The 22,264-nt window shown below is 39.5% G+C and overlaps 1 protein-coding gene across 2 annotated transcripts in view; it reads right to left on the reverse strand.

Moving 5' to 3' along the window:
- LOC142160184 (obscurin-like protein 1) overlaps nucleotides 1-14,073 on the reverse strand; it is a 34,744-nt gene extending 20,671 nt beyond the window's left edge. The window contains exon 1 of one of the 2 annotated variants that reach the window (XM_075215128.1): nucleotides 13,962-14,073. Coding sequence is in view for 1 of the 2 variants with exons in the window: in XM_075215127.1 (XP_075071228.1) it covers nucleotides 1,270-1,312 (43 nt within the window). In the remaining variant the exon portion in view is untranslated. Of the gene's footprint in view, nucleotides 1-1,269; nucleotides 1,432-13,961 lie in introns of those variants that run through there. The other variant, XM_075215127.1, reaches the window with a different exon arrangement.
- Nucleotides 14,074-22,264: the final 8,191 nt, after the last annotated feature.

Here is a 22,264-nt window from a genome sequence, read left to right on the forward strand (position 1 = left end):
AATATTTCATATTCACATAGTTGCCAAGGATCCCTAATCCTGTCATAGGTCTAAGAGATTCATCTCTGCAAAACCTATTTGTCATTGCTGATCAACTTCACAGTACAAGTCATGTATGCAATTCTCACTTCCTACTTTTGTGATAAATGAATATATTTTAAATAAATTTGCATTATGGCCAAGTTCTGCGAACATTTCAAGAGCATGCAATGACACCAGCTGCTGCTACGGATTGTTTAAATTTGACCTGTCATCTGCACACGATGGAGGCAGCCATCTTGTGGGCCACTGTGTGCCGGCGACAGGGACAAAAGACCGCTACTGTTAATTAGAAGGGTATTAGAAGTCACTGAGCGGTTCTGTGACCATATGAAGGTATTATTATTATCATCATTTATTTATATAGCGCCACTGATTCCGCTGTGCTGTACAGAGAACTCACTCACATCAGTCCCTGCCCCGTTGGGGCTTACAGTCTAAATTCCCTAACACACACACAGACACAGACTAGGGTCAATTTTGTTAGCAGCCAATTAACCTACTAGTATGTTTATTGGGAGTGTGGGAGGAAACCAGAGCACCCGGAGGAAACCCACGCAAACAATAAGGCCATGGTCAGGAATTGAACTCATGACCCCAGCGCTGTGAGGCAGAAGTGCTAACCACTTAGCCACCGACCAGTATTGCAATGCTTTCTACATGTCATGGAGACTGAGGTGACTTCTAATATCCAGAATACTGCACAGAAAAAAGTGCCTTACTTTATAACACATGAGTTTCCCTAATGAACACAGTATTGATTATATCAGCAATGACTTGTGCGTGTTGACAGTGTGTGACTTGTTTTGAGCAATTTAAGGGTGCTGTTCGGTGACTTACCAGTAGAGGGCACCAAATACACAGCTGTAGTTGTGTTTTAACTGTTTAGCAATTATAATGCAACCAATTCTGTTACACTGAACATCGTGAAGAAAAGATCTGAAGATTAGTTACTGTATATTTCATATATTCACCCGTAAACGTTCCCCTGTACATCAAACTGATAGTGCTACTCATTTACACTACACATAGAGGGTCAATAATAGAAATTCTACATACGAACACTAATATAATGTAAGCTAAATCCATTACAGGACAAGTGGAGCTCACTTTGTCCCTGGGCACAAATTAAGAAAAATAATAATTAAAAATGCGTTTAAAATGTATTAATAAAATCTATACAAGCATGAGCATTTAATAATAATAAAAAAAATGATGAAATTAACTTACCTAACATGCCAATTCTGCAATTCCTCGAGAAAACGTTGAACATCAAACAGTCCAGTGCAGGGGGGACATTTATCAAGCTGCGGGTTTGAAAAAGTGGAGATGTTGCCTATAGCAACCAATCAGATTCTAGCTGTCATTTATTTAGCACATTCTACAAAATGACAGCTAGAATCTGATTGGTTGCTATAGGCAACATCTCCACTTTTTCAAACCCACAGCTTAATAAATTTACTCCCAGGTTCCTAATTATAAACAATCTGCTCCCTTGACAAGGTGCGAGTCACTCGTCCCGGCAAATCTCAAGGACAAGTGACGTTCTCATGTGTCTGTGCGGAGAGATGCATCATGCACAGAGAGAGCTATAAGGACATGTGTGGCTGCGCTTTGTAACTAATGAACGTGTGTTGGCGTTAGGGTTGAACTTTTATCACTTGGAAATTGCCAAATTAGCAAATTAATAAATATATATATATATATATAAAGTTGAAACACGAAAACATTACGTCAGAAAATTTTGAGTCCCCCTGCCAGTCGGAGGCCTAGAGAAATTTCTAGCCTAGCCCCCATCTCTGGTAGGGCCAGCTGTACCCCCTTAAATCAGCACAGTTGAGAGGTATGCCCTAGCTAGCTTTCTGCTTAAATCGCTTCCTCGACCACCATAATGCTCCGTGGTCCCAACCAACACTGCCCCTATCTGTCCAAATACATGGAAATAATGCAGCTGAATATAAAATAATGAATTATTAATACACAATATAGAACAGTGATGTGCAAAGTCCTCAGAGAACCCCCCACTCCACCCTGCTCTCCAGTTGCCCTAGGTAATAATACCATTTAGTAGATTTTCTGCCATGGTAACATGTTATACAGTTATAGCTGCATCAGATCATTATAAATGCTGCTGTTCTCCTGCCTTGAGAGAGTAATAGGAGGGTTTACTGCAATTTCTTTTCTGTAGTCTTAATTTTAGTCTTTTTTTTATCTTGTGATGTCAATTGCAGCACCAGCCTGCACTCTAAAATAACAAAAATATGGTTGTACACTGCATTATAGGAAAGTTTGGTTCATGCGCGTTATGCTGTGAAAGTGTTTGCTGATATGTCAGTCCCAACTGTCCTGTTATTAAGATCCAGCGCCCTCGTTTCCGCAGGTTCAGTCGTTCTCCTTCAGGAGGGCCAATGAGAAGCCACAGAAGGGATTGTAGCTTCTGATTGGCCCTCCTGCTCACATCCCTGGCCAGAGACTGGGCCCCGTGCCGTCCTTGGCAAGATATTGATGTTGTAGTCGTTCCCCTCTCCGTTTTTCAAAATAACTTATATCAGTGTAATCCAAGCCCCTCAGTGCCCACCGGGCCTTGGGCAGGAGCCTAAGGTGCCTGGGATTCAGAGCTTGGTAGATCCCCGGGTTATAAATTTAACTGCGTAGAAGCTCATTCACGATGGTAGCTCTTCATGGAGCTGGTCTAGTTTTGTCCAGGAGGGTTTTTTTTTTTGCCGGATAGTTTACAGGTGAAGATGCCAATGGTCTCACTGCCAACCTCCCGATTAGATGGGGAAATAAAAAGCCACAAGGGTGCGTGAGGGGATTTTGTTTACAATTGAAATGTCGGTGTGCATTTTATTTACATTTCTTTCTGGTGCGCTACAGGTTGCGACATGACCTGGGAGCCAGGGCATGCTGGCACTTGTGGTTCCTCAAGGGCCAACATGCCTGGCAGCCACTGGTACGCTGGATGGCATTGGGCATGTAGAAACCCGCAAAACACCACGGATAAAACGTAATATTAACTGTTTATTTTACAAATAAACCTACTAAACCTACACCAGGGGCTGGTTATTCTTGAGGGAGGGGGGCCCACATTTATTTTTTTGCAGGATAGACCCCCCTAAGGAATTCAGCCCCATACTGTGACCGGCCTAGGGCTGGTTTGATACTATGAAGGGAACCCCACACTTTTTGTTTGCCAATACCAGCCAGGGGTGGCCTGGGTTTTTTTTTTGGAAGGGGGGGGGGATTTCAGCACCAGCACGGCAAGCAGATCAGTTTGTGGAATTTCTTTTTCAACAGTCGGGGAGATGAACATGTCAGTAATGGCCCTTTCATCATCATGGTGTCGGGGTAAGTACTGTCGGTGCTATCAGCCCCGATTACATTATTGGTTGGAGTTATCCCCTAATAAACATATTTCTGTTTTTTATGGCTGATCAAATTAGTAAAGTAAGATCATACATGCCAACTCTCCCGGAAAGTCCCGAAATTCGGGTCAGTCTCCCAATCTCACACCGAGAATCGCGTCATTTGACGCGATTCTCTGTGAATCACGCCAATTTGGAGGGCGGGAGGGGGCGGGACGAGGCCAATCGCGTCATTTTGACGCCGCAAATTACATTTTCGCACTGGGGGGGCAAAATGACGCGATTGGCCTCGTCCCGCCCCCTCCTGCCCTCCAGTCACGCCCCTCTCCTGGAAACAAGTTTCCGGGAGTTGGTAAGTATGAGTAAGATCAATATAATATCACAACAATGAGCCTGATTCATTAAGGATCTTAACTTAAGAAACTTCTTATTTCAGTCACCTGGACAAAACCATGTTACAATGCAAGGGGTGCAAATTAGTATTCTGTTTTGCACATAAGTTAAATACTGACTGTTTTTTCATGAAGCACACAAAAATCAACTTTAAATTTCAGTGTACAAATAAGCTATCAAGTATGTGTGTGCTACATGAAAAAACAGTCAGTATTTAACTTATGTGCAAAACAGAATACTAATTTGCACCCCTTGTATTGTAATGTGGTTTTGTCCAGGAGACTGAAATAAGAAGTCTCTTCAGCTAAGATCCTTAATGAATCAGGCCCAATGTCATCATCTGGACTGAATGACGCAGTCCAGGAAATCCCATGTTGAGATTGGCGTTTACGAAGACAGTAATTTGGGAAGGTTTGCCCCCCCCCCCCACCCCCGATCTGTACATATGAACATCTATCCTGTGCTTAGTTAGAGTTTCCTACCCAGTGATGTTTGTCATTCACTGTTCACTGCACACAATCTAGTCCACTCCTTTCCCTGTAACTGAGTATTCTCACTGTCAGCATTTTCCATCCACTGAGCGCTGACATCTGAGAATCATGACTTGTACAGTCAGATAACGAGTGGCTGTTATACGGGGAGATTTCCCTTCTGCATCGGCAGTGGGACTGTCGGTGAAAACCTAAGAGACCGTTTTAGTCAGAAGCCAATTTATTAATTATTGTTAGAATCCAATGAGAAAATGAGAAGACACTAAGAGACTAAATTAATGTGGGGAGTACATATTATTTTTTTATCATTAACATTTTCTTATATAGTACCATGGTACTCCGTAGCGCTTGCAATTGGGGACATTTAATAATTAAACAAGACAATAGCGCTGCTGTCAAAACTACAATCTATAAGACGTATAAAGTCCACGCAGATTGCACCCTAGTGGGAATCGAAGCCTAAACCCCGGAGCTGGGGGGATACGGGGATATATTGTGAATAACAGCGGTTCATATTATCTCAAAATAATTCAACTTCTTCATCGGGGACCCAGAAATTAGGATGCTGATACCTTGCTGGCAAGTCCCTGGGCACAAATATGAAATTATGAAACGAAAGCACTCCGCTCCTCTGTGAATGACCTTCATATTTTCTATGCAAGTGAGCGACAACAGGGGGCCCTAGGGCCGTATGCCGCCCTCCTTGTCTTCATCTCTGGCCCCCAGCTCTTTCCTAGTTCACTGTTAGATGTTATACGTTGTAACACTTGTTACAGACGTCCGCTCATGTGTCATTACGTATAGACACTACTGAGATTAACGGTAACGTGCGGCCCCTTTTGAAGGTTAGAGGGCCACCCCTGTGGCCCCTGAAGTGTATCATGTTACCTATCACTGCTCTACGGGTCGACCCTCCTCCTACAATGAACAATTGGTGAGGAGGTACAATGAGGGGAACGTGACATAAATAAATTACATACAATGACATGAAGGTAGAGATGTCTCTGCCCAAACGGGCTCACAAGTTAGAGCTGCGGGGAACGCTGTATCAGCCGCCAACAGTAAAGCGGCATTGGCGACTGGCGTTTTTGTGCCGCTATCGGTGGTGTGTCACGGGTGAAACCAGGAGACAGCAAAAAGTGAAGACTCAAAACATGAACCAGTCACTGTAGAAATCTTATAACAGTCAGAAATGGAGCGTAAAATTCTTGAATGTCTGTTTCTAAAACTCTAGCTGACAAATAAAATGACAGCAGGTCCCTAACGTCCATCCTTGGGGGGCACAACTGAGGTCAGAAGGACGGGCACTAGTAACGAGTATTAGCTTCCCATAAAGGTGGGCTACACTTATATCGAGAGTGCCCTAGTTCACCCACAGAGCGTTAGTGCAGCTGCTGTGCAGGGATCCCCTGAACTGAGATATGTGTCTGTTTGTGGGATCCCACTCACATCCTGTGATCGATTAGTCATTGTAACATAATAACAAAGGGGAATCACTGAGTGACATAACCCAATGCAGCTAAGTAGCTGCTGGGTACTCAATGTTTTATTTTTTGGGACACTTAAAGCCTTGGTCTATCCAGTAAGTAGTGTTATGGGGTCTCCAGGTAAAGCAGTAATGATCTCCCGACGTTTCCCTGGTTCACCCGGTTTCTGCTGCTCTGTGTTATATCCCCTGTACTAGGAATAGCAAAACTGCTGCAGGCACTGCCAGAGGCGTTGTACTGTGGATACTAGGGATTGTGAGACACATCTGGGAACATACGAAGCTCTGCGTAACGTACTAGTTACCCTGCGTGATATAAGACCGCTGGAAATGTCCAATCTGCATTTTGCATTTGAAGTCATCCAGCCGATAGTAAGAGGATTTCCAATCATTGCTGTTACAGTTTCTGCTGCCTTGTGGATACAAAAAAAGATTTAAAATGTAATAATCGTCTTGTCTGCAGCACTAAGAGTTATTATCTGTTCTACAGAGAGCTGTAACATTGTTGCAACAATGTAAACGCTCATGGTCACCTTGGTTGTTGTTAGAAGTGAACTGATGTTATGTTGATGGAGATATGAGGGATCAGTCTACTTGTTTTCAATCTCCTTTCATAGTGCTGGCTGAAATCTTCAGTTCACAAGTAAATAGGTTAGAAACAGATTTAAAGTATGTTTCATTCACTACCAGATGTCAGGAGAAACTTAAAAACAAGGGGCCTGATTCATTAAGGATCTTAACTTGAGAAACTTCTTATTTCAGTCTCCTGGACAAAACCATGTTACAATGCAAGGGGTGCAAATTAGTATTCTGTTTTGCACATAAGTTAAATACTGACTGTTTTTTCATGTTGCACGCAAATATCAACTTTAAATTTCAGTGTACAAATAAGCTATCAAGTATTTGTGTGTTACATGAAAAAACAGTCAGTATTTAACTTATGTGCAAAACAGAATACTAATTTGCACCCCTTGCATTGTAACATGGTTTTGTCCAGGAGACTGAAATAAGAAGTTTCTCAAGTTAAGATCCTTAATGAATCAAGCACAAGATTTTTCTTTTGATCTTATTATTAATGGGGTATATATAATAAAGTCAGTTAGTTTTTCACTAACACCGCTATGTCCAGATCAGGTTCGTGAACCAGAATATTTTTCTTAGTTGCAACTTGCAAATACGTTTAATTTCTCAGGTGTATCATCTTCCACATATCTGAGAATAACATCTGGAATCTTGTAACTGCAGATACTTATCAATAGAGATATTGCTTTCTTGTTACATTGTGTCTCGTTACACAAGACCTGTGTATGCAGCGTAGATAACCCTCCTTTGTAGGGTACGGAACTTGTTGGTGACTTCTAACACCCTCATAATACATAAGTTAAGCTAAAATATGTAGAAACGTCTGTAAATAATATCTGTATAAATTGTAAGTTCTGAAGTCCTACCGTAAACTATAACAGATATTAGGAGTCACCTCGGAGATCCAGGAGCTGTATAAATCTCCTCTGTGATTTATAATATCTTTATAATTTATGGTAGGGTGTACATTATCCCATATATAATTTACAGTAGGGTGTATATATTACCCGTATATAATTTACAGTAGGGTGTACATTATTCTATATGTAATTTATGTTAGGGAGTATATATTACCCGTATATAATTTACAGTAGGGTGTACATTATTCTATATGTAATTTACAGCAAGGTATACATTATCCCATATATAATTTACGGTGTAGTGTACATTATCCTATATATAATTTACAGTAGGGTGTACATTATCCCATATATAATTTTCGGTAGGGTGTACATTATCCCATATGTAATTTACAGTATGGTGTACATTATCCCATATATCATTTACGGTAGGGTGTACATTATCCCATATATAATTTACAATAGGGGGTACATTATCCCATAAATAATTTACAGTAGGGTTTACATTATCCCATATATAATTTACGGTAGGGTGTACATTATCCCATATATAATTTACAATAGGGTGTACATTATCCCATATATACTTTACGGCAGGGTGTACATTATCCTATATATAATTTACAGTAGGGTGTACATTATCCCATATATAATTTACAGTAGGGTGTACAGTATCCCATATATAATTATGGAAGGGTGTACATTATCCCATATATAATTACGGAAGGGTGTACATTATCCCATATATAATTTACATTAGGGTGTACATTATCCCATATATAATTTACATTAGGGTGTACATTATCCCATATATAATTTACATTAGGGTGTACATTATCCCATATATAATTTATAGAATGGGGTACATTATCCCATGTATAAGTTATTGTAGGGGTGCAGTACATATCATAAATTTGCCCCTATTGCAGAGTTAAATCTTTGCATCACTTTCATATTATTCAGATTTTGAGTTTATTTCAGAGTTTTATGCATTTTTACTGTCGTCCAATCTTTTAACTTGCGCTAAATCTAACGTATTAGTATGTAACTGTGTATTATTGTAGTGTTTTGTGACTGATTATGGTCATTGCTATTTTATTCCTCTGGCATCTGGATCTACTAAGGTAAGAACGTCTCCCCCTTGGTAATATGTGATAGACAAGGAGGAGGCGACATCTTATATGAACTTATCTCTCTCTCGCTCTCTATAGTCTGTAACGTTCTATCACCATTTATATATTCCCATTTCTCGTTGTTCCATCACAGACATTTATAAGGATCTCGCTGCGTTATAGAATGGGCACAAACTGGACACAGGGGAAAGTAGATTTGCAATGTGCGGACTGTAATTAATTGGCTTTTATCTATTCTAATATATTTTTGAACGTTTGCTTTTAGGTCCTAAGATGTATGATCTGCATAACAATAAAAATACTTTTGTCTATGTTAGGCTCCGATTTATTAATGTCATTTGATCAGGACTCTAAGAGATAATACACACATTGCTCCGTATACACTACAAATACACACAATGTTCTCTGTACACACTACAAATACACACAATGTTCTCCGTATACACTACAAATACACACAATGTTCTCCGTATACAACAGTAGATTTAGAATGACATTTTGTCATACTTTTGGCCAACCAGCCGTTGACCCTGGATGCATATAACAGAATCACTTAGGGATGATCCTATAGTTAAAGGGAATTTGGCTATAAGTGGTTTGGAATGATCGCTGGAAAAATAGAGGTTTATTAAAGACCAAAGACGAACAAAACTAAATAGGTAAATAAAAGTAACATAACATTTTCCTATACTGCCCACCTAGTTTTCCTGCTTTTACAATGTACCGTAGGTCTATCAGGCAGCTGCCCGGACAGGTCTGTTCATGGAGAACAGCTCAGTAATTGTACAACATGGTCCTTACGGTAATTAAAGTCTACGTAATGGTGTGAGAATTAGGAATTGCTGATTAATTACTGGATAACATACACCTTATAATAGATCCCCTACATTATGTATAAAAGCAATAGGTTTGATTTATCCCCCAAACGGCCCAAATTCTCCTCTGTGACTTCTGGTTGTTTCATCATTTGTATAATTTACAGTAGGACGTACATTATTAGTTTATATACACTGTATAATGGAAACTCTATGGACCTCTGGATTTACCAGTGGTTCTTGTACAGGACTATCCGGGTGACTGACACAAATAACGCTGGGGGCAACCAAAATACTATCTGTCTGGTCACTTACACAAAATAATGTCAATATTTCTACGCGATATTTGTGTACAAAAGAGGGATAGATACTACAATCAAAATCGTATAATTTTAATTTATGTTTAAACATAACCTATATAATCATACATTTGAGCAATATTTTGTGTGGATATAATTTTACAATAAAACAATTCTAATTATTTTATCATTGGAGTTTCAACTACTTTTTTTCTTCTTTGCTTGGCAGTGGTGTTGTCCTCAGAAATGATTCATTTTTTAATGCTAGTAAGTACATTTCTTTGATCCCTATTTTCGCTTAAGGTATCATTCAGCTAAGAGCGTGTGGCGTGGGTATACTGCCAGTAATATACAGCCAGCTAGGTATCTATATCAATCCCAACCCGCTCATAAAGCCATGAAATACGTGGCATGAGGGTGACACTGAGAACATGATGGAGAAATCGCAGATAGAATATTATAGAACACGTTATATTATCAGGAGCATCTGCAATAAATAACTAATATTATATATATATATATATATATATATATATATATATATATATGGTTGATTGCGGCGTTTTGTTTTTGATTGATTTAACATCCGTTAGTAAAACACCCCAAAATGGATAACACTCATTAATTCTCAAATTCATTATTGGCTGCCGAATCTAGGCTTTTGTGGGACTACAAGTCCCAGTAAAGCTTGCCAATTTAATATGTGATTTGTGTATTGTCTGAACTCACAAGTTCCTGAATGATAATTGAAAGATATCTAGAATATTATATCACGTTTGGCCATTTTAGACTCTTCCCTGACCTTCGCAATCACTGTATTGTTTTGTAGAGTTGCAGATAATTATACTTAGACGTGCGTTGGACTTAATAAATGGCGTTTTCCTCAAATATTACATTGATATCCACACATATTTTACATTTTCTGAAAAAATCCTATTTAAAACTCCTGAGCAATCCTGAGAAAATGTTGTATCGTTCCTGCTAAATGAGCTTAAACCAGTTGCAACTAACTAGTTATTTGGATAATGATGATGATGATGATTAATCGGTTTAGCTTCTGGATAGAGTTATTCTTAGAGCTCCTAGCTGGTTCATGCAGTTTTATTTTAGGCTACGATTTTTGACCCCCTTTATATAAATATATTGATGATAACTTGTGGTTCCTTACACTAGGATAAGACATAGAGGGAAACCGCGGTGAGCTCCTCACAGTGTAATGAATTTCCTTTTAATACCAACTTATTTTTCTGTTGTTTTCTAACTTTGAACAAATAAATTACATTTAAAAACATTCTCTCTTATGCCATAAATAATACTTATACTATAAAGAGTCGTTATACTGAGGTCCTACCATAGTCAATGGGTTTGACAACATTTTGTAAGGCTTTCCTAGGACATTAGGTCAACTTAAAAAAAAACCTAAACATTAATGAACGAGCGCCACTGAATCGGATAAAGAGGAAGGGTCCGGCTCCCTTTTAATTTAAAAATGGCCTAGAGCATTAATGATTCTAATGGGTCTTTCGGTTCTTGTCTGGACGACCCTCTCTACCGAACCAACAAACCAAACACTACCAACAAGTAGGATCACCAACAATATGGATCTTTGAAAAGAACTGAACATTCTAATAGGTCCTAATATTCATAACACTTCCTAATGCCATAAAGGACCGTGTTCTTTATTCCTTTGTGCTATCAGAGGTTACAAGTCGATACAGAGGAACCAGGGACGAGGGGTAAACAGATTAAATAACGGTGGGCAATACGGAGAAGTCGAAAATATTACAACATATTTCGGATATTTGCAGAAACAGAGTAACCTGGGTGAGAATAATATGTATTTGTGGCTTTCTAGAGTTCATCAAGAAACAGACAATTAGAAGTTTCACTTTCAAATTTAAATGCAAACAAAAATCAATCTGACAGGATACCCAGACATTAGGGTTTTAAAATAATTAATGAAGGGAACTTCCACAGTGCAACAAAGGCTGATTTTAATTTATTTAGTGTATTCTCTATGTTGCTGATCACAGGTAGTATCTATTTGTACTACAGAGCTGTCATATTAGTTATTGTACCATCCTCTCTGTGCCGTCACCAGGCTTACACAAACCCAGAGACTGATTCAGTCCTTGGCCTAGAGCTGATAGAACACATTGCAAAGAATAATCACCCCATATCTATCCGTAGTGTGAAATATACAGACATACGTACGATACCACACACCCAACAAGCCACGGCCACTGAACGTGAGCATAACATGATATTTATGTAGTCCTTAGTAGCTCATGTATGATACATAAACAGTATAAGGAGTAGGATCTCATATTAGAGAATTGCACTCAGTGTCACAGAAGTATTACTATGCAGTTATTCTTATATATACACAGAATAAGAACACGTTCTGTTGACAACACTCAGCATACAGAACAAAATTAGCAGTACTGTGCACATGTCCTTTTATACGGAATTAGGGGAGATACTGAGAGTTTTCTCCGCAAAAGAATAAGGTAAGTGATACACAATATATCTGCAAAGAGGATAGTGAGATATGTGACCAGCGTACAGAACGAGAGAAGTCATACTACAAGAAAGGGAACTTGGGATTAATGCTTCATAGACACATTTTGAAATGTATTATTGTCTCTGAAATTTAGGGAGTTTTCTTAAATACACCCTGAGTATGGCTTCATATCACTCTGTATATACTGAAACTCTTCATAAATAAATAATACTACTTATGGAGAATAAGTGATACAATGTCTCAGAATTTCAACACACAACACACTAAAATGAAAATCTTTTGCAATCCTTTAAACCACCATTAGATAGTAAGCTACAGCTGCAAGATGTCATTTTAATAAAATAAAATATATGTTGAGTGTTGCCGCTAAGTGAAAGCTGTAAGTGATTGAATATTGTGAGGTAAAATAAAATGCATTTTTTTTAAAACGATAAATAATTAAGTGTGCTAAAGGAAATATAAGGAAAATTCTCAACCACGGTAGCGGCCACATGTAAGATCTCGTTAGTAGAACCTGTAATATGATCTCTGTAGCTGAACGGTGAATTAGTAAATCACAAAGTGTAAAATGAGTTACGTGTTCTGTATGTATTACAGTAAATTGGACATTTAATGTTAAATTGAATTTGTAATTGCAACGTGCAGCAACACTCTCCCGTCTGCTTGGTTTTGAACCGATAATAGAAACATAAAGATGTGAAACATTTTGTGTATGTATATAAGTAAGCAAAAATGTAGTTACTTTAAAATAATGAAATATGTTATGTATATTTTAGAATGTTGTGATGCATATATAATAATATTATTATTATTTTGTTTATTTTTTAACTGAAGTGTATAGCAAGTCTGCATAAAATTCATATCTGTTAGTATGAGGCAGCTATTATATATTATGTAGCTAGCAAAAACATTTGTGCTCAGAGTAATTAGCGTACAAATATTCTCCACTGATCAATACTAGCTCTCCTGACGTCTCAGTCTCGCTGCTAGATCAATATGATCCATCGCAATCCCGCATTGATCTGTAGTGTTAGAACGTAAAACGTAACCTTCATCCAGTGCACCTCACAGCAATTCTCTGTACACATCAAGACCGTGATCACCCCAATTCAATAACTTCATACATATCACATAATGTGAGACACCCTGTCTGTCAACCACCAAATCCATCACAGAAATGTAGGGGTTAATGTTATTCATTTAATTTGCAAATTACATGATAAATATTATTATTTGCTTGTATATTTTCTTTTAACTTTCTATCTAATTCTTAATCTAATGAGGCCCACATCCACGGCGGCAGCGGTACATCAGCTTATTGCCCCGGGATTTGTGCCCAATGGCGCCACTCTTGTAGAGGGCCAAAATACACAGATTAGGCCATATATGCCGTGATCTCATTACTGAATCACTAAGGTCGATAGCCCCCCAACATAGAGCCCTTGGGTTCATCGATGGCCTAGATATTACATTTTGCCTTATGAAGTCTGGCCTGATTGGGTTTTAATCCTTCGGAGCGATCATTCAGGATTGACGGCCATTTGCGCACACTGCAATATCTGCCAAATTCAGTTAAAAACAACCAAATTCTCCTCCCAGATCTACATATAGGCCACCAGGCCAAATCTGTATAAAATAGACCTACTTTCAGTAAATTCAATCATTTATGCTTAAAAAGTGCATTTAGCATCCCAAAACCATGTAGTATTTACCCGATCGCTAATTAACATATCAACTCTACAACGCTGCACTTATAACACATAAATTCTCATTAGGGTGCAAAAACATTATTTTTTATTGGCTACAATATAGTGAAATATTTGATAATAATTACAAAAAAATACAACCCCCCTCCTTATAATCTCCCCAGATATTTCAAAATAAAACAAAGTAATAAAAACAATGCAGAACGATAAGTAAACAGGTACAAAGTTTGGTACAAATAAACTGTCACCCTGAGTTTGTGCCTCTTACCTGTAGGATCTGGGGCACAGATGTCTCTGCTCCCAGAGGTCTCTTCCCTTAAGGTTTAGATCTGTATCCTCCTCCTACCGCACACAGGAAGCCTATGATGTGGGGCCATCAAATCACTTGCTGCAGTGTAGACGTTGAACAGCTGAGAGTAAAGCTATAGAATTTACATAGCAGATGTGGGCATGTTCAGCTCAGAACCTCCCCAAAAAAATTCATTAGACAGTACAGACCCCGGACGCTGATCAGAGACAAGAAAACGGTGAGGATTGGCTGCAAATAATGTACATAAAACAATATACAACAGGTAGAGCCACTATTATAAATGCATAATGTAAATGTAGAGGATGTGCCATATTTAAGTTTTCACGTGAAAACATTGTCAGCCGGCTTTCATGTCCGTTGAATGCCCCATGGCACTATTGACAGTTTATATTTTTTTGTAGGGACATCTTGGAAGCTGGGCCAGCAGGGACAATTCACAGATGAGTTGATGCAGATGACCGATGGCGGCCAGTTGACCCTTCTTCCATCGTCTTCCCTATCTCTCATGCATGCCCGCTGGACTAAACAATTAACAATAATGTATAATTGCTGGCAAAATACATCACCATCATCATCACCATTTATTTATATAGCGCCACTAATTCCGCAGCGCTGTACAGAGAACTCACTCACATCAGTCCCTGCCCTATTGGAGCTTACAGTCTAAATTCCCTAACACAGACACACAGACAGACAGACAGACTAGGGTGAATTTGATAGCAGCCAATTAACCTACCAGTATGTTTTTGGAGTGTGGGAAGAAGCCAGAGCACCCGGAGGAAACCCACGCAAACACGGGGAGAACATACAAACTCCACACAGATAAGGTCATGGTCAGGAATCGAACCCATGACCCCAGTGCTGTGAGGCAGAAGTGCTAACCACCGAGCCACCGTGCTGGTAATTGGGTCATGGTATAAGGTGAAGATGAGGAGCTCTGTGGCACTGCGGGGGGGGGGGGGGAGTGTATGGGGTGGATGTGGGTCCTTTATTAAGAATACCACATGTCCTATGAATTGTTATGGATGTTCACCTAGGGAGTCAGACGTGTCCAATGGCCATATGTGTGGCTCTAACCATCTAAGTTTGCAGCTCTCAGTTAATTCCAATGCTATGTAACGCTTGGACTAAAGTATTGATGTGATACTACAGGTAGATTTATTCAAATTGTGGTTGAAAATGTAAAGAATTGTGTCAATTTTTGTATTGTGTGACCCTCAGCAGATTTTACTCATGTCATTGGTTCCTCAGTGTGAATTGCATTTGACTCCTCTGCTCATACCTTAGATGGTGCCGGTGTACAGTATATATTTCCATCTCTGGTGATATTTGTATATTTCATTATGAAGGCTGTATGCAAGAGGGTGAAAATTAGAGATGTTAACTGACCCCTGTGTTTTGGTTTTGAATCTGGATTAAGTTCGTTTTTTGGTTTTGGCAAAATGTGTGTTTTGGTTTTGATTTTGGATCTGTATTTTTTTTTTTTAAATAGCTAACATATGCTAAAATCATATGATTTTGCTTTTTTTTTTGTTCCTATATTATTATTATTATTAACCTCAATAACACTAATTTCCAGTCATTTCTAGTCAATTTTGAACACCTCACAAGTCACAATATTATTTTCATCCACTTTGGAACAAAGATTGCAGTGACCTGGCTGAATGCTAAGCGACATAGCAACGACACAAACACACAGCAGTTCCTACCACATCTAGGACACATTGCCACACAGCAGTGGCAGAAAAGAAAAGTGGTGCAAGATGGAATTGTCCTTGGGCTCTCCCAGCCACCCTTATGTAAGATATTGAAAAGGACATGTACAGTTTAACAAACCAAGCACTCCAGCGATAAGCAGTGCTGAAAGAATTGACCAAGATTAGTGACACCTCTGCCGTAACTAAACTGACTAGGGTCAATTTTGATAGCAGCCAATTAACCTACTAGTATGTTTTTGGAGTGTGGGAGGAAACCAGAGCACCCGGAGAAAACCCACGCAAACACAGGGAGAACATACAAACTCCTCACAGATAAGGCCATGGTCGGCAATTGAACTCATGACCCCAGCGCTGTGAGGCAGAAGTGCTAACCACTTAGCCACTGTGTCACGAACAACACTCACCTGAGCCTGCGTGACGCGTGTGTGACACAGGGTTAACCAAAAACAACCACCTGGTCTGTATAAAATGATTAAATCCTTCCCTATCTATGCCACACACTAGCTTTGCCTTACCAACTATGCCACCACCAAGGTTTTTTATGAAGAGCTGACACTCTTATTTAGGAAGCCTTCGGTTCTTCCTAGCATTAATCTAGCACAATTTACTTTAATCAGAGTTCACATAAAACTCAATGTTCTCCTCATTTCAATTATGTAGCGTTTTGACCAAACTGTCGCGTGAATTTGTAAGAACACATGGGGCTAGATTTACTAAGCTGCGGGTTTGAAAAATGAAAAGAAAATGAAAGCTAGAATCTGATTGGTTGCTATAGGCAACATCCCCACTTTTTCAAACCCGCAGCTTAGTAAATCTAGCCCATAGACTTGAACTTAGTAAGTGTAATTTAATATGAAAAAATACATTCACAATGCTTAAGATAAAACAGTTAATAAAAGGCATACAAATATAACGCAATTGTTTCTTATAAAATAAAAAGGATAAAACACAGAATTAATAACTCACTTATAATCAAGTTTCTGGTGCTGGGAGAAGCAGGAAAATGGGATACTCTTCAATATCAGACTCCCAAAAGTGAAAGCGCGCTGTATTGAATTCCTTTTATACAGCCAGTAACCAATGAGACGGTCAGCAATCCCAGAATGATTCCTTTGAATATGTGGGTGTATAAGAAAAATACAATATATGACGGACATGCCAGAAACACATTCCGTAACACCCGTTACACACCCAACATTTTGTGCTGTCAGAGATTAGCAAACACGACTTTTTAGGGATTTTTTTTTTAAAAAAAATTACACATAGGTAATTAATGAAGGCAACATGAACATACAAAGCAAAGAGGATCAGTGAGCTAGAACCATTGCTGGTGCAGCGGTCACTACCGGATGGGGAGATAATACGGACCCTCCCGAGCAATGATCTTGTTCCACCTGTTTTTAGGTTTCTGACAGAACAGACACAGCTAATATCAAAACTTGGTGGTTGAGATACCAGAAATTGTTTCAAAGTGGTTTATTTAATTGGTTCTAAAGTCTGAACACTCACAATAGGTTCTCAAACTTTACATAGACTAAATTATCCAATCAGTGGCAGGCGGACAGGTCCAATCATGTGCCAGGCGGTTCAAACACGTATGAGCTTAAATGGCTGCATTATAAAATATTTTCTAACATTTTTAATTGACAAAGGTAAATTTAAACGTTTGTTTGACATGTTATCATTTCAGTGTGAACAGGCAGAAAAGACATCATTCTGTAGTTCATTATGGCTTACTGTGTGATACAGTGATTGCTTGGGAGTAGAGGAAATAATAGCCAGTTAATTTGTATGCTACACACACAGCAGTAAGAAATGATGGAGTCCCAGGAAGGTTGTACTGAGGATTGTAACACGGCCAAAAACAAATACACGGAGTCTTGTAAGAGTCTTGTCCAGGATTACAGGATACAAAACAATGACGGGATGGCAGGATATAAATAATAAAATAACAATCAATAAAAAACACTGAATAGCGGGAAGACTAAAGACGTACAAATGCAGGGAATTAGTAGCAAAAATGTGAGCTGAATAATAGTGATCAGACAGTTCAGCTCCAGCATATAGAGTCAGTGAAGCGGGCGATCAATACGGAGAAGGGGCTTAACCCTGGCATGTGAGGAGCAAATTTGTCCAAAGGTTCACAAGAGCGACACCTCTGGTAAAACAGAAGTACTGCAGTGGTAACACAGTAACAGCAGTCTTAACACTAGCTGCAAATAGGGGCAGGTTGGGCTGGGGGGTGGGGGAGGGGGGGGGGCTTTGGGCCCTGGGCCGGGTTCTTAGTGGGCTACCTTGGGCTAGGTCACCTGAATTTTTTTTCTAATTTAAAATGTTCTAACAGGTGTTATGACTGTCTATGTTTTGTATGTGGCAGCAGTACCTTTAATCCACCAGAGGTGCTGCTGTTTTGCTACTGAGCTTGCACCATGCCTGAAGGGGTTAATCTCCTTGCCTAATTAGAACTGCACCTGGCTCACAGCTTCTAATACCTGCCTCAACCTGTGCTCAATGCAGTTCATCCGTGTATACCTGGCTGTTGCTTGTGTCTCCCTGGTCCAGTTTGGTTCTGCTGCTACTTGATCTCCCGTTGTGACCTTGGCCTGTTTTCCCATTCATGCTTGTTTGCTCGTGACCCCGAACTCTGCCTGAATACTGGATACTGCTTAAACTCTCGTTGCCCAAGACCTCGGCCTGATTACCGGACTATGCTAGTTTGTTTGCGACCCTGTACCCTGCCTGGACTCTGGTTTTGCTTGTACTTGTGTTGCCAGATCTCTGCCTGGTCATTGTACTCTACTCCTCTGTTTGTTTCCCTGGACAGTCTTTTGCATCCTGACATTTTGCAGCCTGCACATATATCACCCTGGAGGGGTTTAATACCTTTATACATTGCTACTAGCAGCAAAAAATTCCTATCCCTGCATTAATACTGTATTGGCGTTCACTGGAACCTGTTATTTCTGTGGACATTTCCTGCCATTAATCACACATGTTTATAACTGTGTTTGGAGTACACCTGTTAATCCTGCTTTTAGAAATCTGCATATTCTCAGAACAGAATCCTTGTCCTATATTTTGCCTGAATAAAGACATTTGTTTTCATACTTCTGTTGCTGCTTCGTGAATGCACTAGGAATCATAGCAATAGGCTGCTGAGTTGAGTCCTCCCCCCCCCCTGGCTAAAATTTACCAGCCCTCCCCTGGTTGCAAACTCTGAACTCGAGTTACCAGTTTAGCAGTGATACAATATACACCATGGTGATCAAGCCAAAAGGAATATTTAATGTTCAGGATTAGTTCAGTTGAATGTTCGAGGTAATAAAACCATTCTAGTTTGATCCAAATTGTATCTGGTTTGAAAAGTTTGAGCAACTCTATTTGGTGGTAGTTAAATAGACAATATTCCGAAGAGCAGCTCCTGTAACTACTGTAGTCCAGTACTGCTCATTCCTTTATGGACCAAAATAACACCAGACTTTGGCCGACCGTTAAAATTAACCATGGGACAAGGTGGTGCCCAAGGTGAATAATATTGTGGCTGGTTCACTTGTAAATAACTTATTGAAGATATTTATTTTAATTAGGAGTGCAGTGCACCTCTGTATATCATTGCAAATGTACTTATACTTTTATATTGATATGTGTTTTGTATGGAAATGTATGGACTTCTGAGACAGTATGGCACGTTTGGGTTTTGCAACTGTCTAGAGACAGGTAATCTCATGTTAAATAGACCTTTTCATCGCTCAGTGACCAAAGCGCCTCTTGAGCCTGAAAGACAGGAGGAGGTAATTTTACTTGCTGGTAGACTCCCTATGCAAGTGATCACAGATGAATGTGCATTTTGCAAGTTGAATTGCGTTCAAAGCAAGATTAGAGAAATGTTATATCCTGATGGTAAACATTCAAAAGAAAGCCTCAGACGTAGGTGCTGCTAGTAGCAATGTATAAAGGTGTTAAACCCCTCCAGGGTGATATATGTGCAGGCTGCATGAAGCACCTGGTATGGGTAGAGGGGCAGGAGGCTGGATTACCTCCTGCCAGGGTATCTGTGTAAATCTGTATAAAAAGAGGACTGTTTGACCATGTATTATCATTATTCCATCTGTACCTTTATGGATACCACTAGTACCTTAAACTAGTGAGTGTATAACTGTCCTGTACAGGACTTCCTGAGATAATAATCAACATCCTAAAATCCTGCTTTGACGCCTACTTACCTGCTGTAATTCCTGTGACCACAGATTAGACCACTCTAATCCGTTATCTGGCTCTTCCAGCAGCAGCAAAAGCCCCTCCTACTGCGGTTAGAGGGTGCACTTGGGATAAAGAAAGGAGACGGTGACGAGGCAAGCCCAGCCGGTCCCCAGCAAGACAACAGACAGGGTGGCATAGGCGGTCCATCCTGTCACAAGTATAATCTTTGCAAGCAGAACCACTGTTACGAGTGGATTTGGGATATCAATAGTGTAACCTAGATCTAACAGTTGCTGAATCTATCACTGTGAGGACCTGAGACAGGCTCTCTGGCTAAAAAGGGAAATATATATCAATACAAAATAAAAAAATAAAATCACGTTTGTACTTTCTGAAGGGGGTTATTACATTTGACAATGTTGGAATATGTAGTTGCAAGAATGTAAGTTTGTGTTGGATTGCTCCAAGAAAACGAACATTCTCTATACTACAACATTTATTCACGTGTGCGGAGAAACGTACGTTTCTAGCTGAACTCACAATACTGATGTGCAATTCTCAAGATAAATGTCTACAGTATCAGAAGGGATTGACACACATCTCTTCTATATAGCAACACAGACCTTGGCTGATGGTCTTTACACTCACATACATACATAGCTGCCAACTGTCCTTAATTGGGACAGCCCCAGAGTTTAAAGATTTTGGAAATTGTTGTCCCAGGAAGTGGTTCTGTTTATCAGAACTAACCAGCTGCACAATTAACGGTTGGTAATATTCATAGAAGATATGTATTTAAAATGTAAAAAATATATTTATATAAAAATATATTAGAATCAAATTAATTAAAACCACATGACGGGAATTGTAGTGCTCCAAGGTCCACGTAAAACTATCATTTGCTTAGACTTGGGCTCAGCAGCCAAGTGTTCCTGGAAATCTGTTATACAATGTGGGGGAGTAAGAAGCACAACTGTGCGGAGTTATTTACAAATGTCAACGTCCTTGTTATAGAAAATGTTCATTTTTTGCATGATGCATTCTTCAGAAGTGAAGGTCCATTCAATGAATCGCTAATAAGATAATACAATATGGTATAAAATAATGCAAATCATGAGAGCACACAAAGCTTTTCTATTTGTACAAATGCTCCTAACTGTCCGTCAGTCATATACCTGGAACTGACCGTAGAAAATCAATCTCTGCTTTGTCGGGATTGCAGGACGACTAGATACATGGCGGGTGACAACATGACAGTCCTGCTTACTGTCACTCACTGTTTGGGGCCACCCTTTTATTCATTTCAACTTCTATGCCTTTACCGAAAATATTATTTGGTTCAGCTTTGGTATTAAATGTGTCTAGAAATGTGCTTTCCCATAAAAGTGCGTCATCTCTGTAAAAATATATTGAGGTTCGTGGTTACCAAAACTCCCACAAACTTTCAGAATCTGATCCATGTCCCTGACTGCTTCCGCTCTACTATGCCACCAGTCATGAATCTATGTAACTTCATAGACAAACCTCTATGGATTCCCACCTCTTCAGGCAAGCTTATAATATTCCTCAACCACTCTCTTAATCTCCCTAGGTTACCCTATTACCACCCTCTACACAGCTTACACAAGACAACAACCCTTTAACCAACATTGCTGTGTGACTGATCACACAGCCCACTCAATACTTTTACCTTTGCATTCTAGCTGGACCAATATTTAATATGATGTAGCACGCAGGGCCATCTTTTCCATTGGGCACGATGGGCAGCTGCCCGGGGGGCCCACAGGCAAAGGGGCCCCATAGGCACGGCTCTTAATGAGAATAAATAATCCTGCAAAAGAAAAAAACCTGCAAAAAAAACCTTCAAGGGTCACTGAGCAAGTACATCTATCTATCTCTATATATCTATATATATATCTGTATCTGTATACATCTATATATCTATATCTATATCTATATCTATATCTATATCTAGGGGCCCTGGTGCACTGCTTTGCCCGGGGGCCCATTATGTTGTTAAGATGGCCCTGGTAGCACGTGCCCTTGTGTTTAAACTCCCATTGTCCCATAGATTGTAAGCTTGTGAGCAGAGTCCTCTTACTTCTCTGTCTGTATGTATTACCCAGTATTGTTTTATTAATGTTTGTTCCCAAATGTAAAGCGCTATGGAATCTGCTGGCGCTATATAAATAAATGATGATGATGATGATGATGATGATAAGTCCCTTCAATGGATATCAATTGACATAACCCAGATTTTTTGGGATTAATTTTTAAAAACATGCTCAATGTTCAGCACTAAATCTCTAAAACGTGTTTATTGGAATTAAAAACATTTGGTAA

Source organism: Mixophyes fleayi, chromosome 6, assembly GCF_038048845.1.
Source record: "Mixophyes fleayi isolate aMixFle1 chromosome 6, aMixFle1.hap1, whole genome shotgun sequence".
In the NCBI taxonomy this organism is placed as follows: domain Eukaryota; kingdom Metazoa; phylum Chordata; class Amphibia; order Anura; family Limnodynastidae; genus Mixophyes; species Mixophyes fleayi.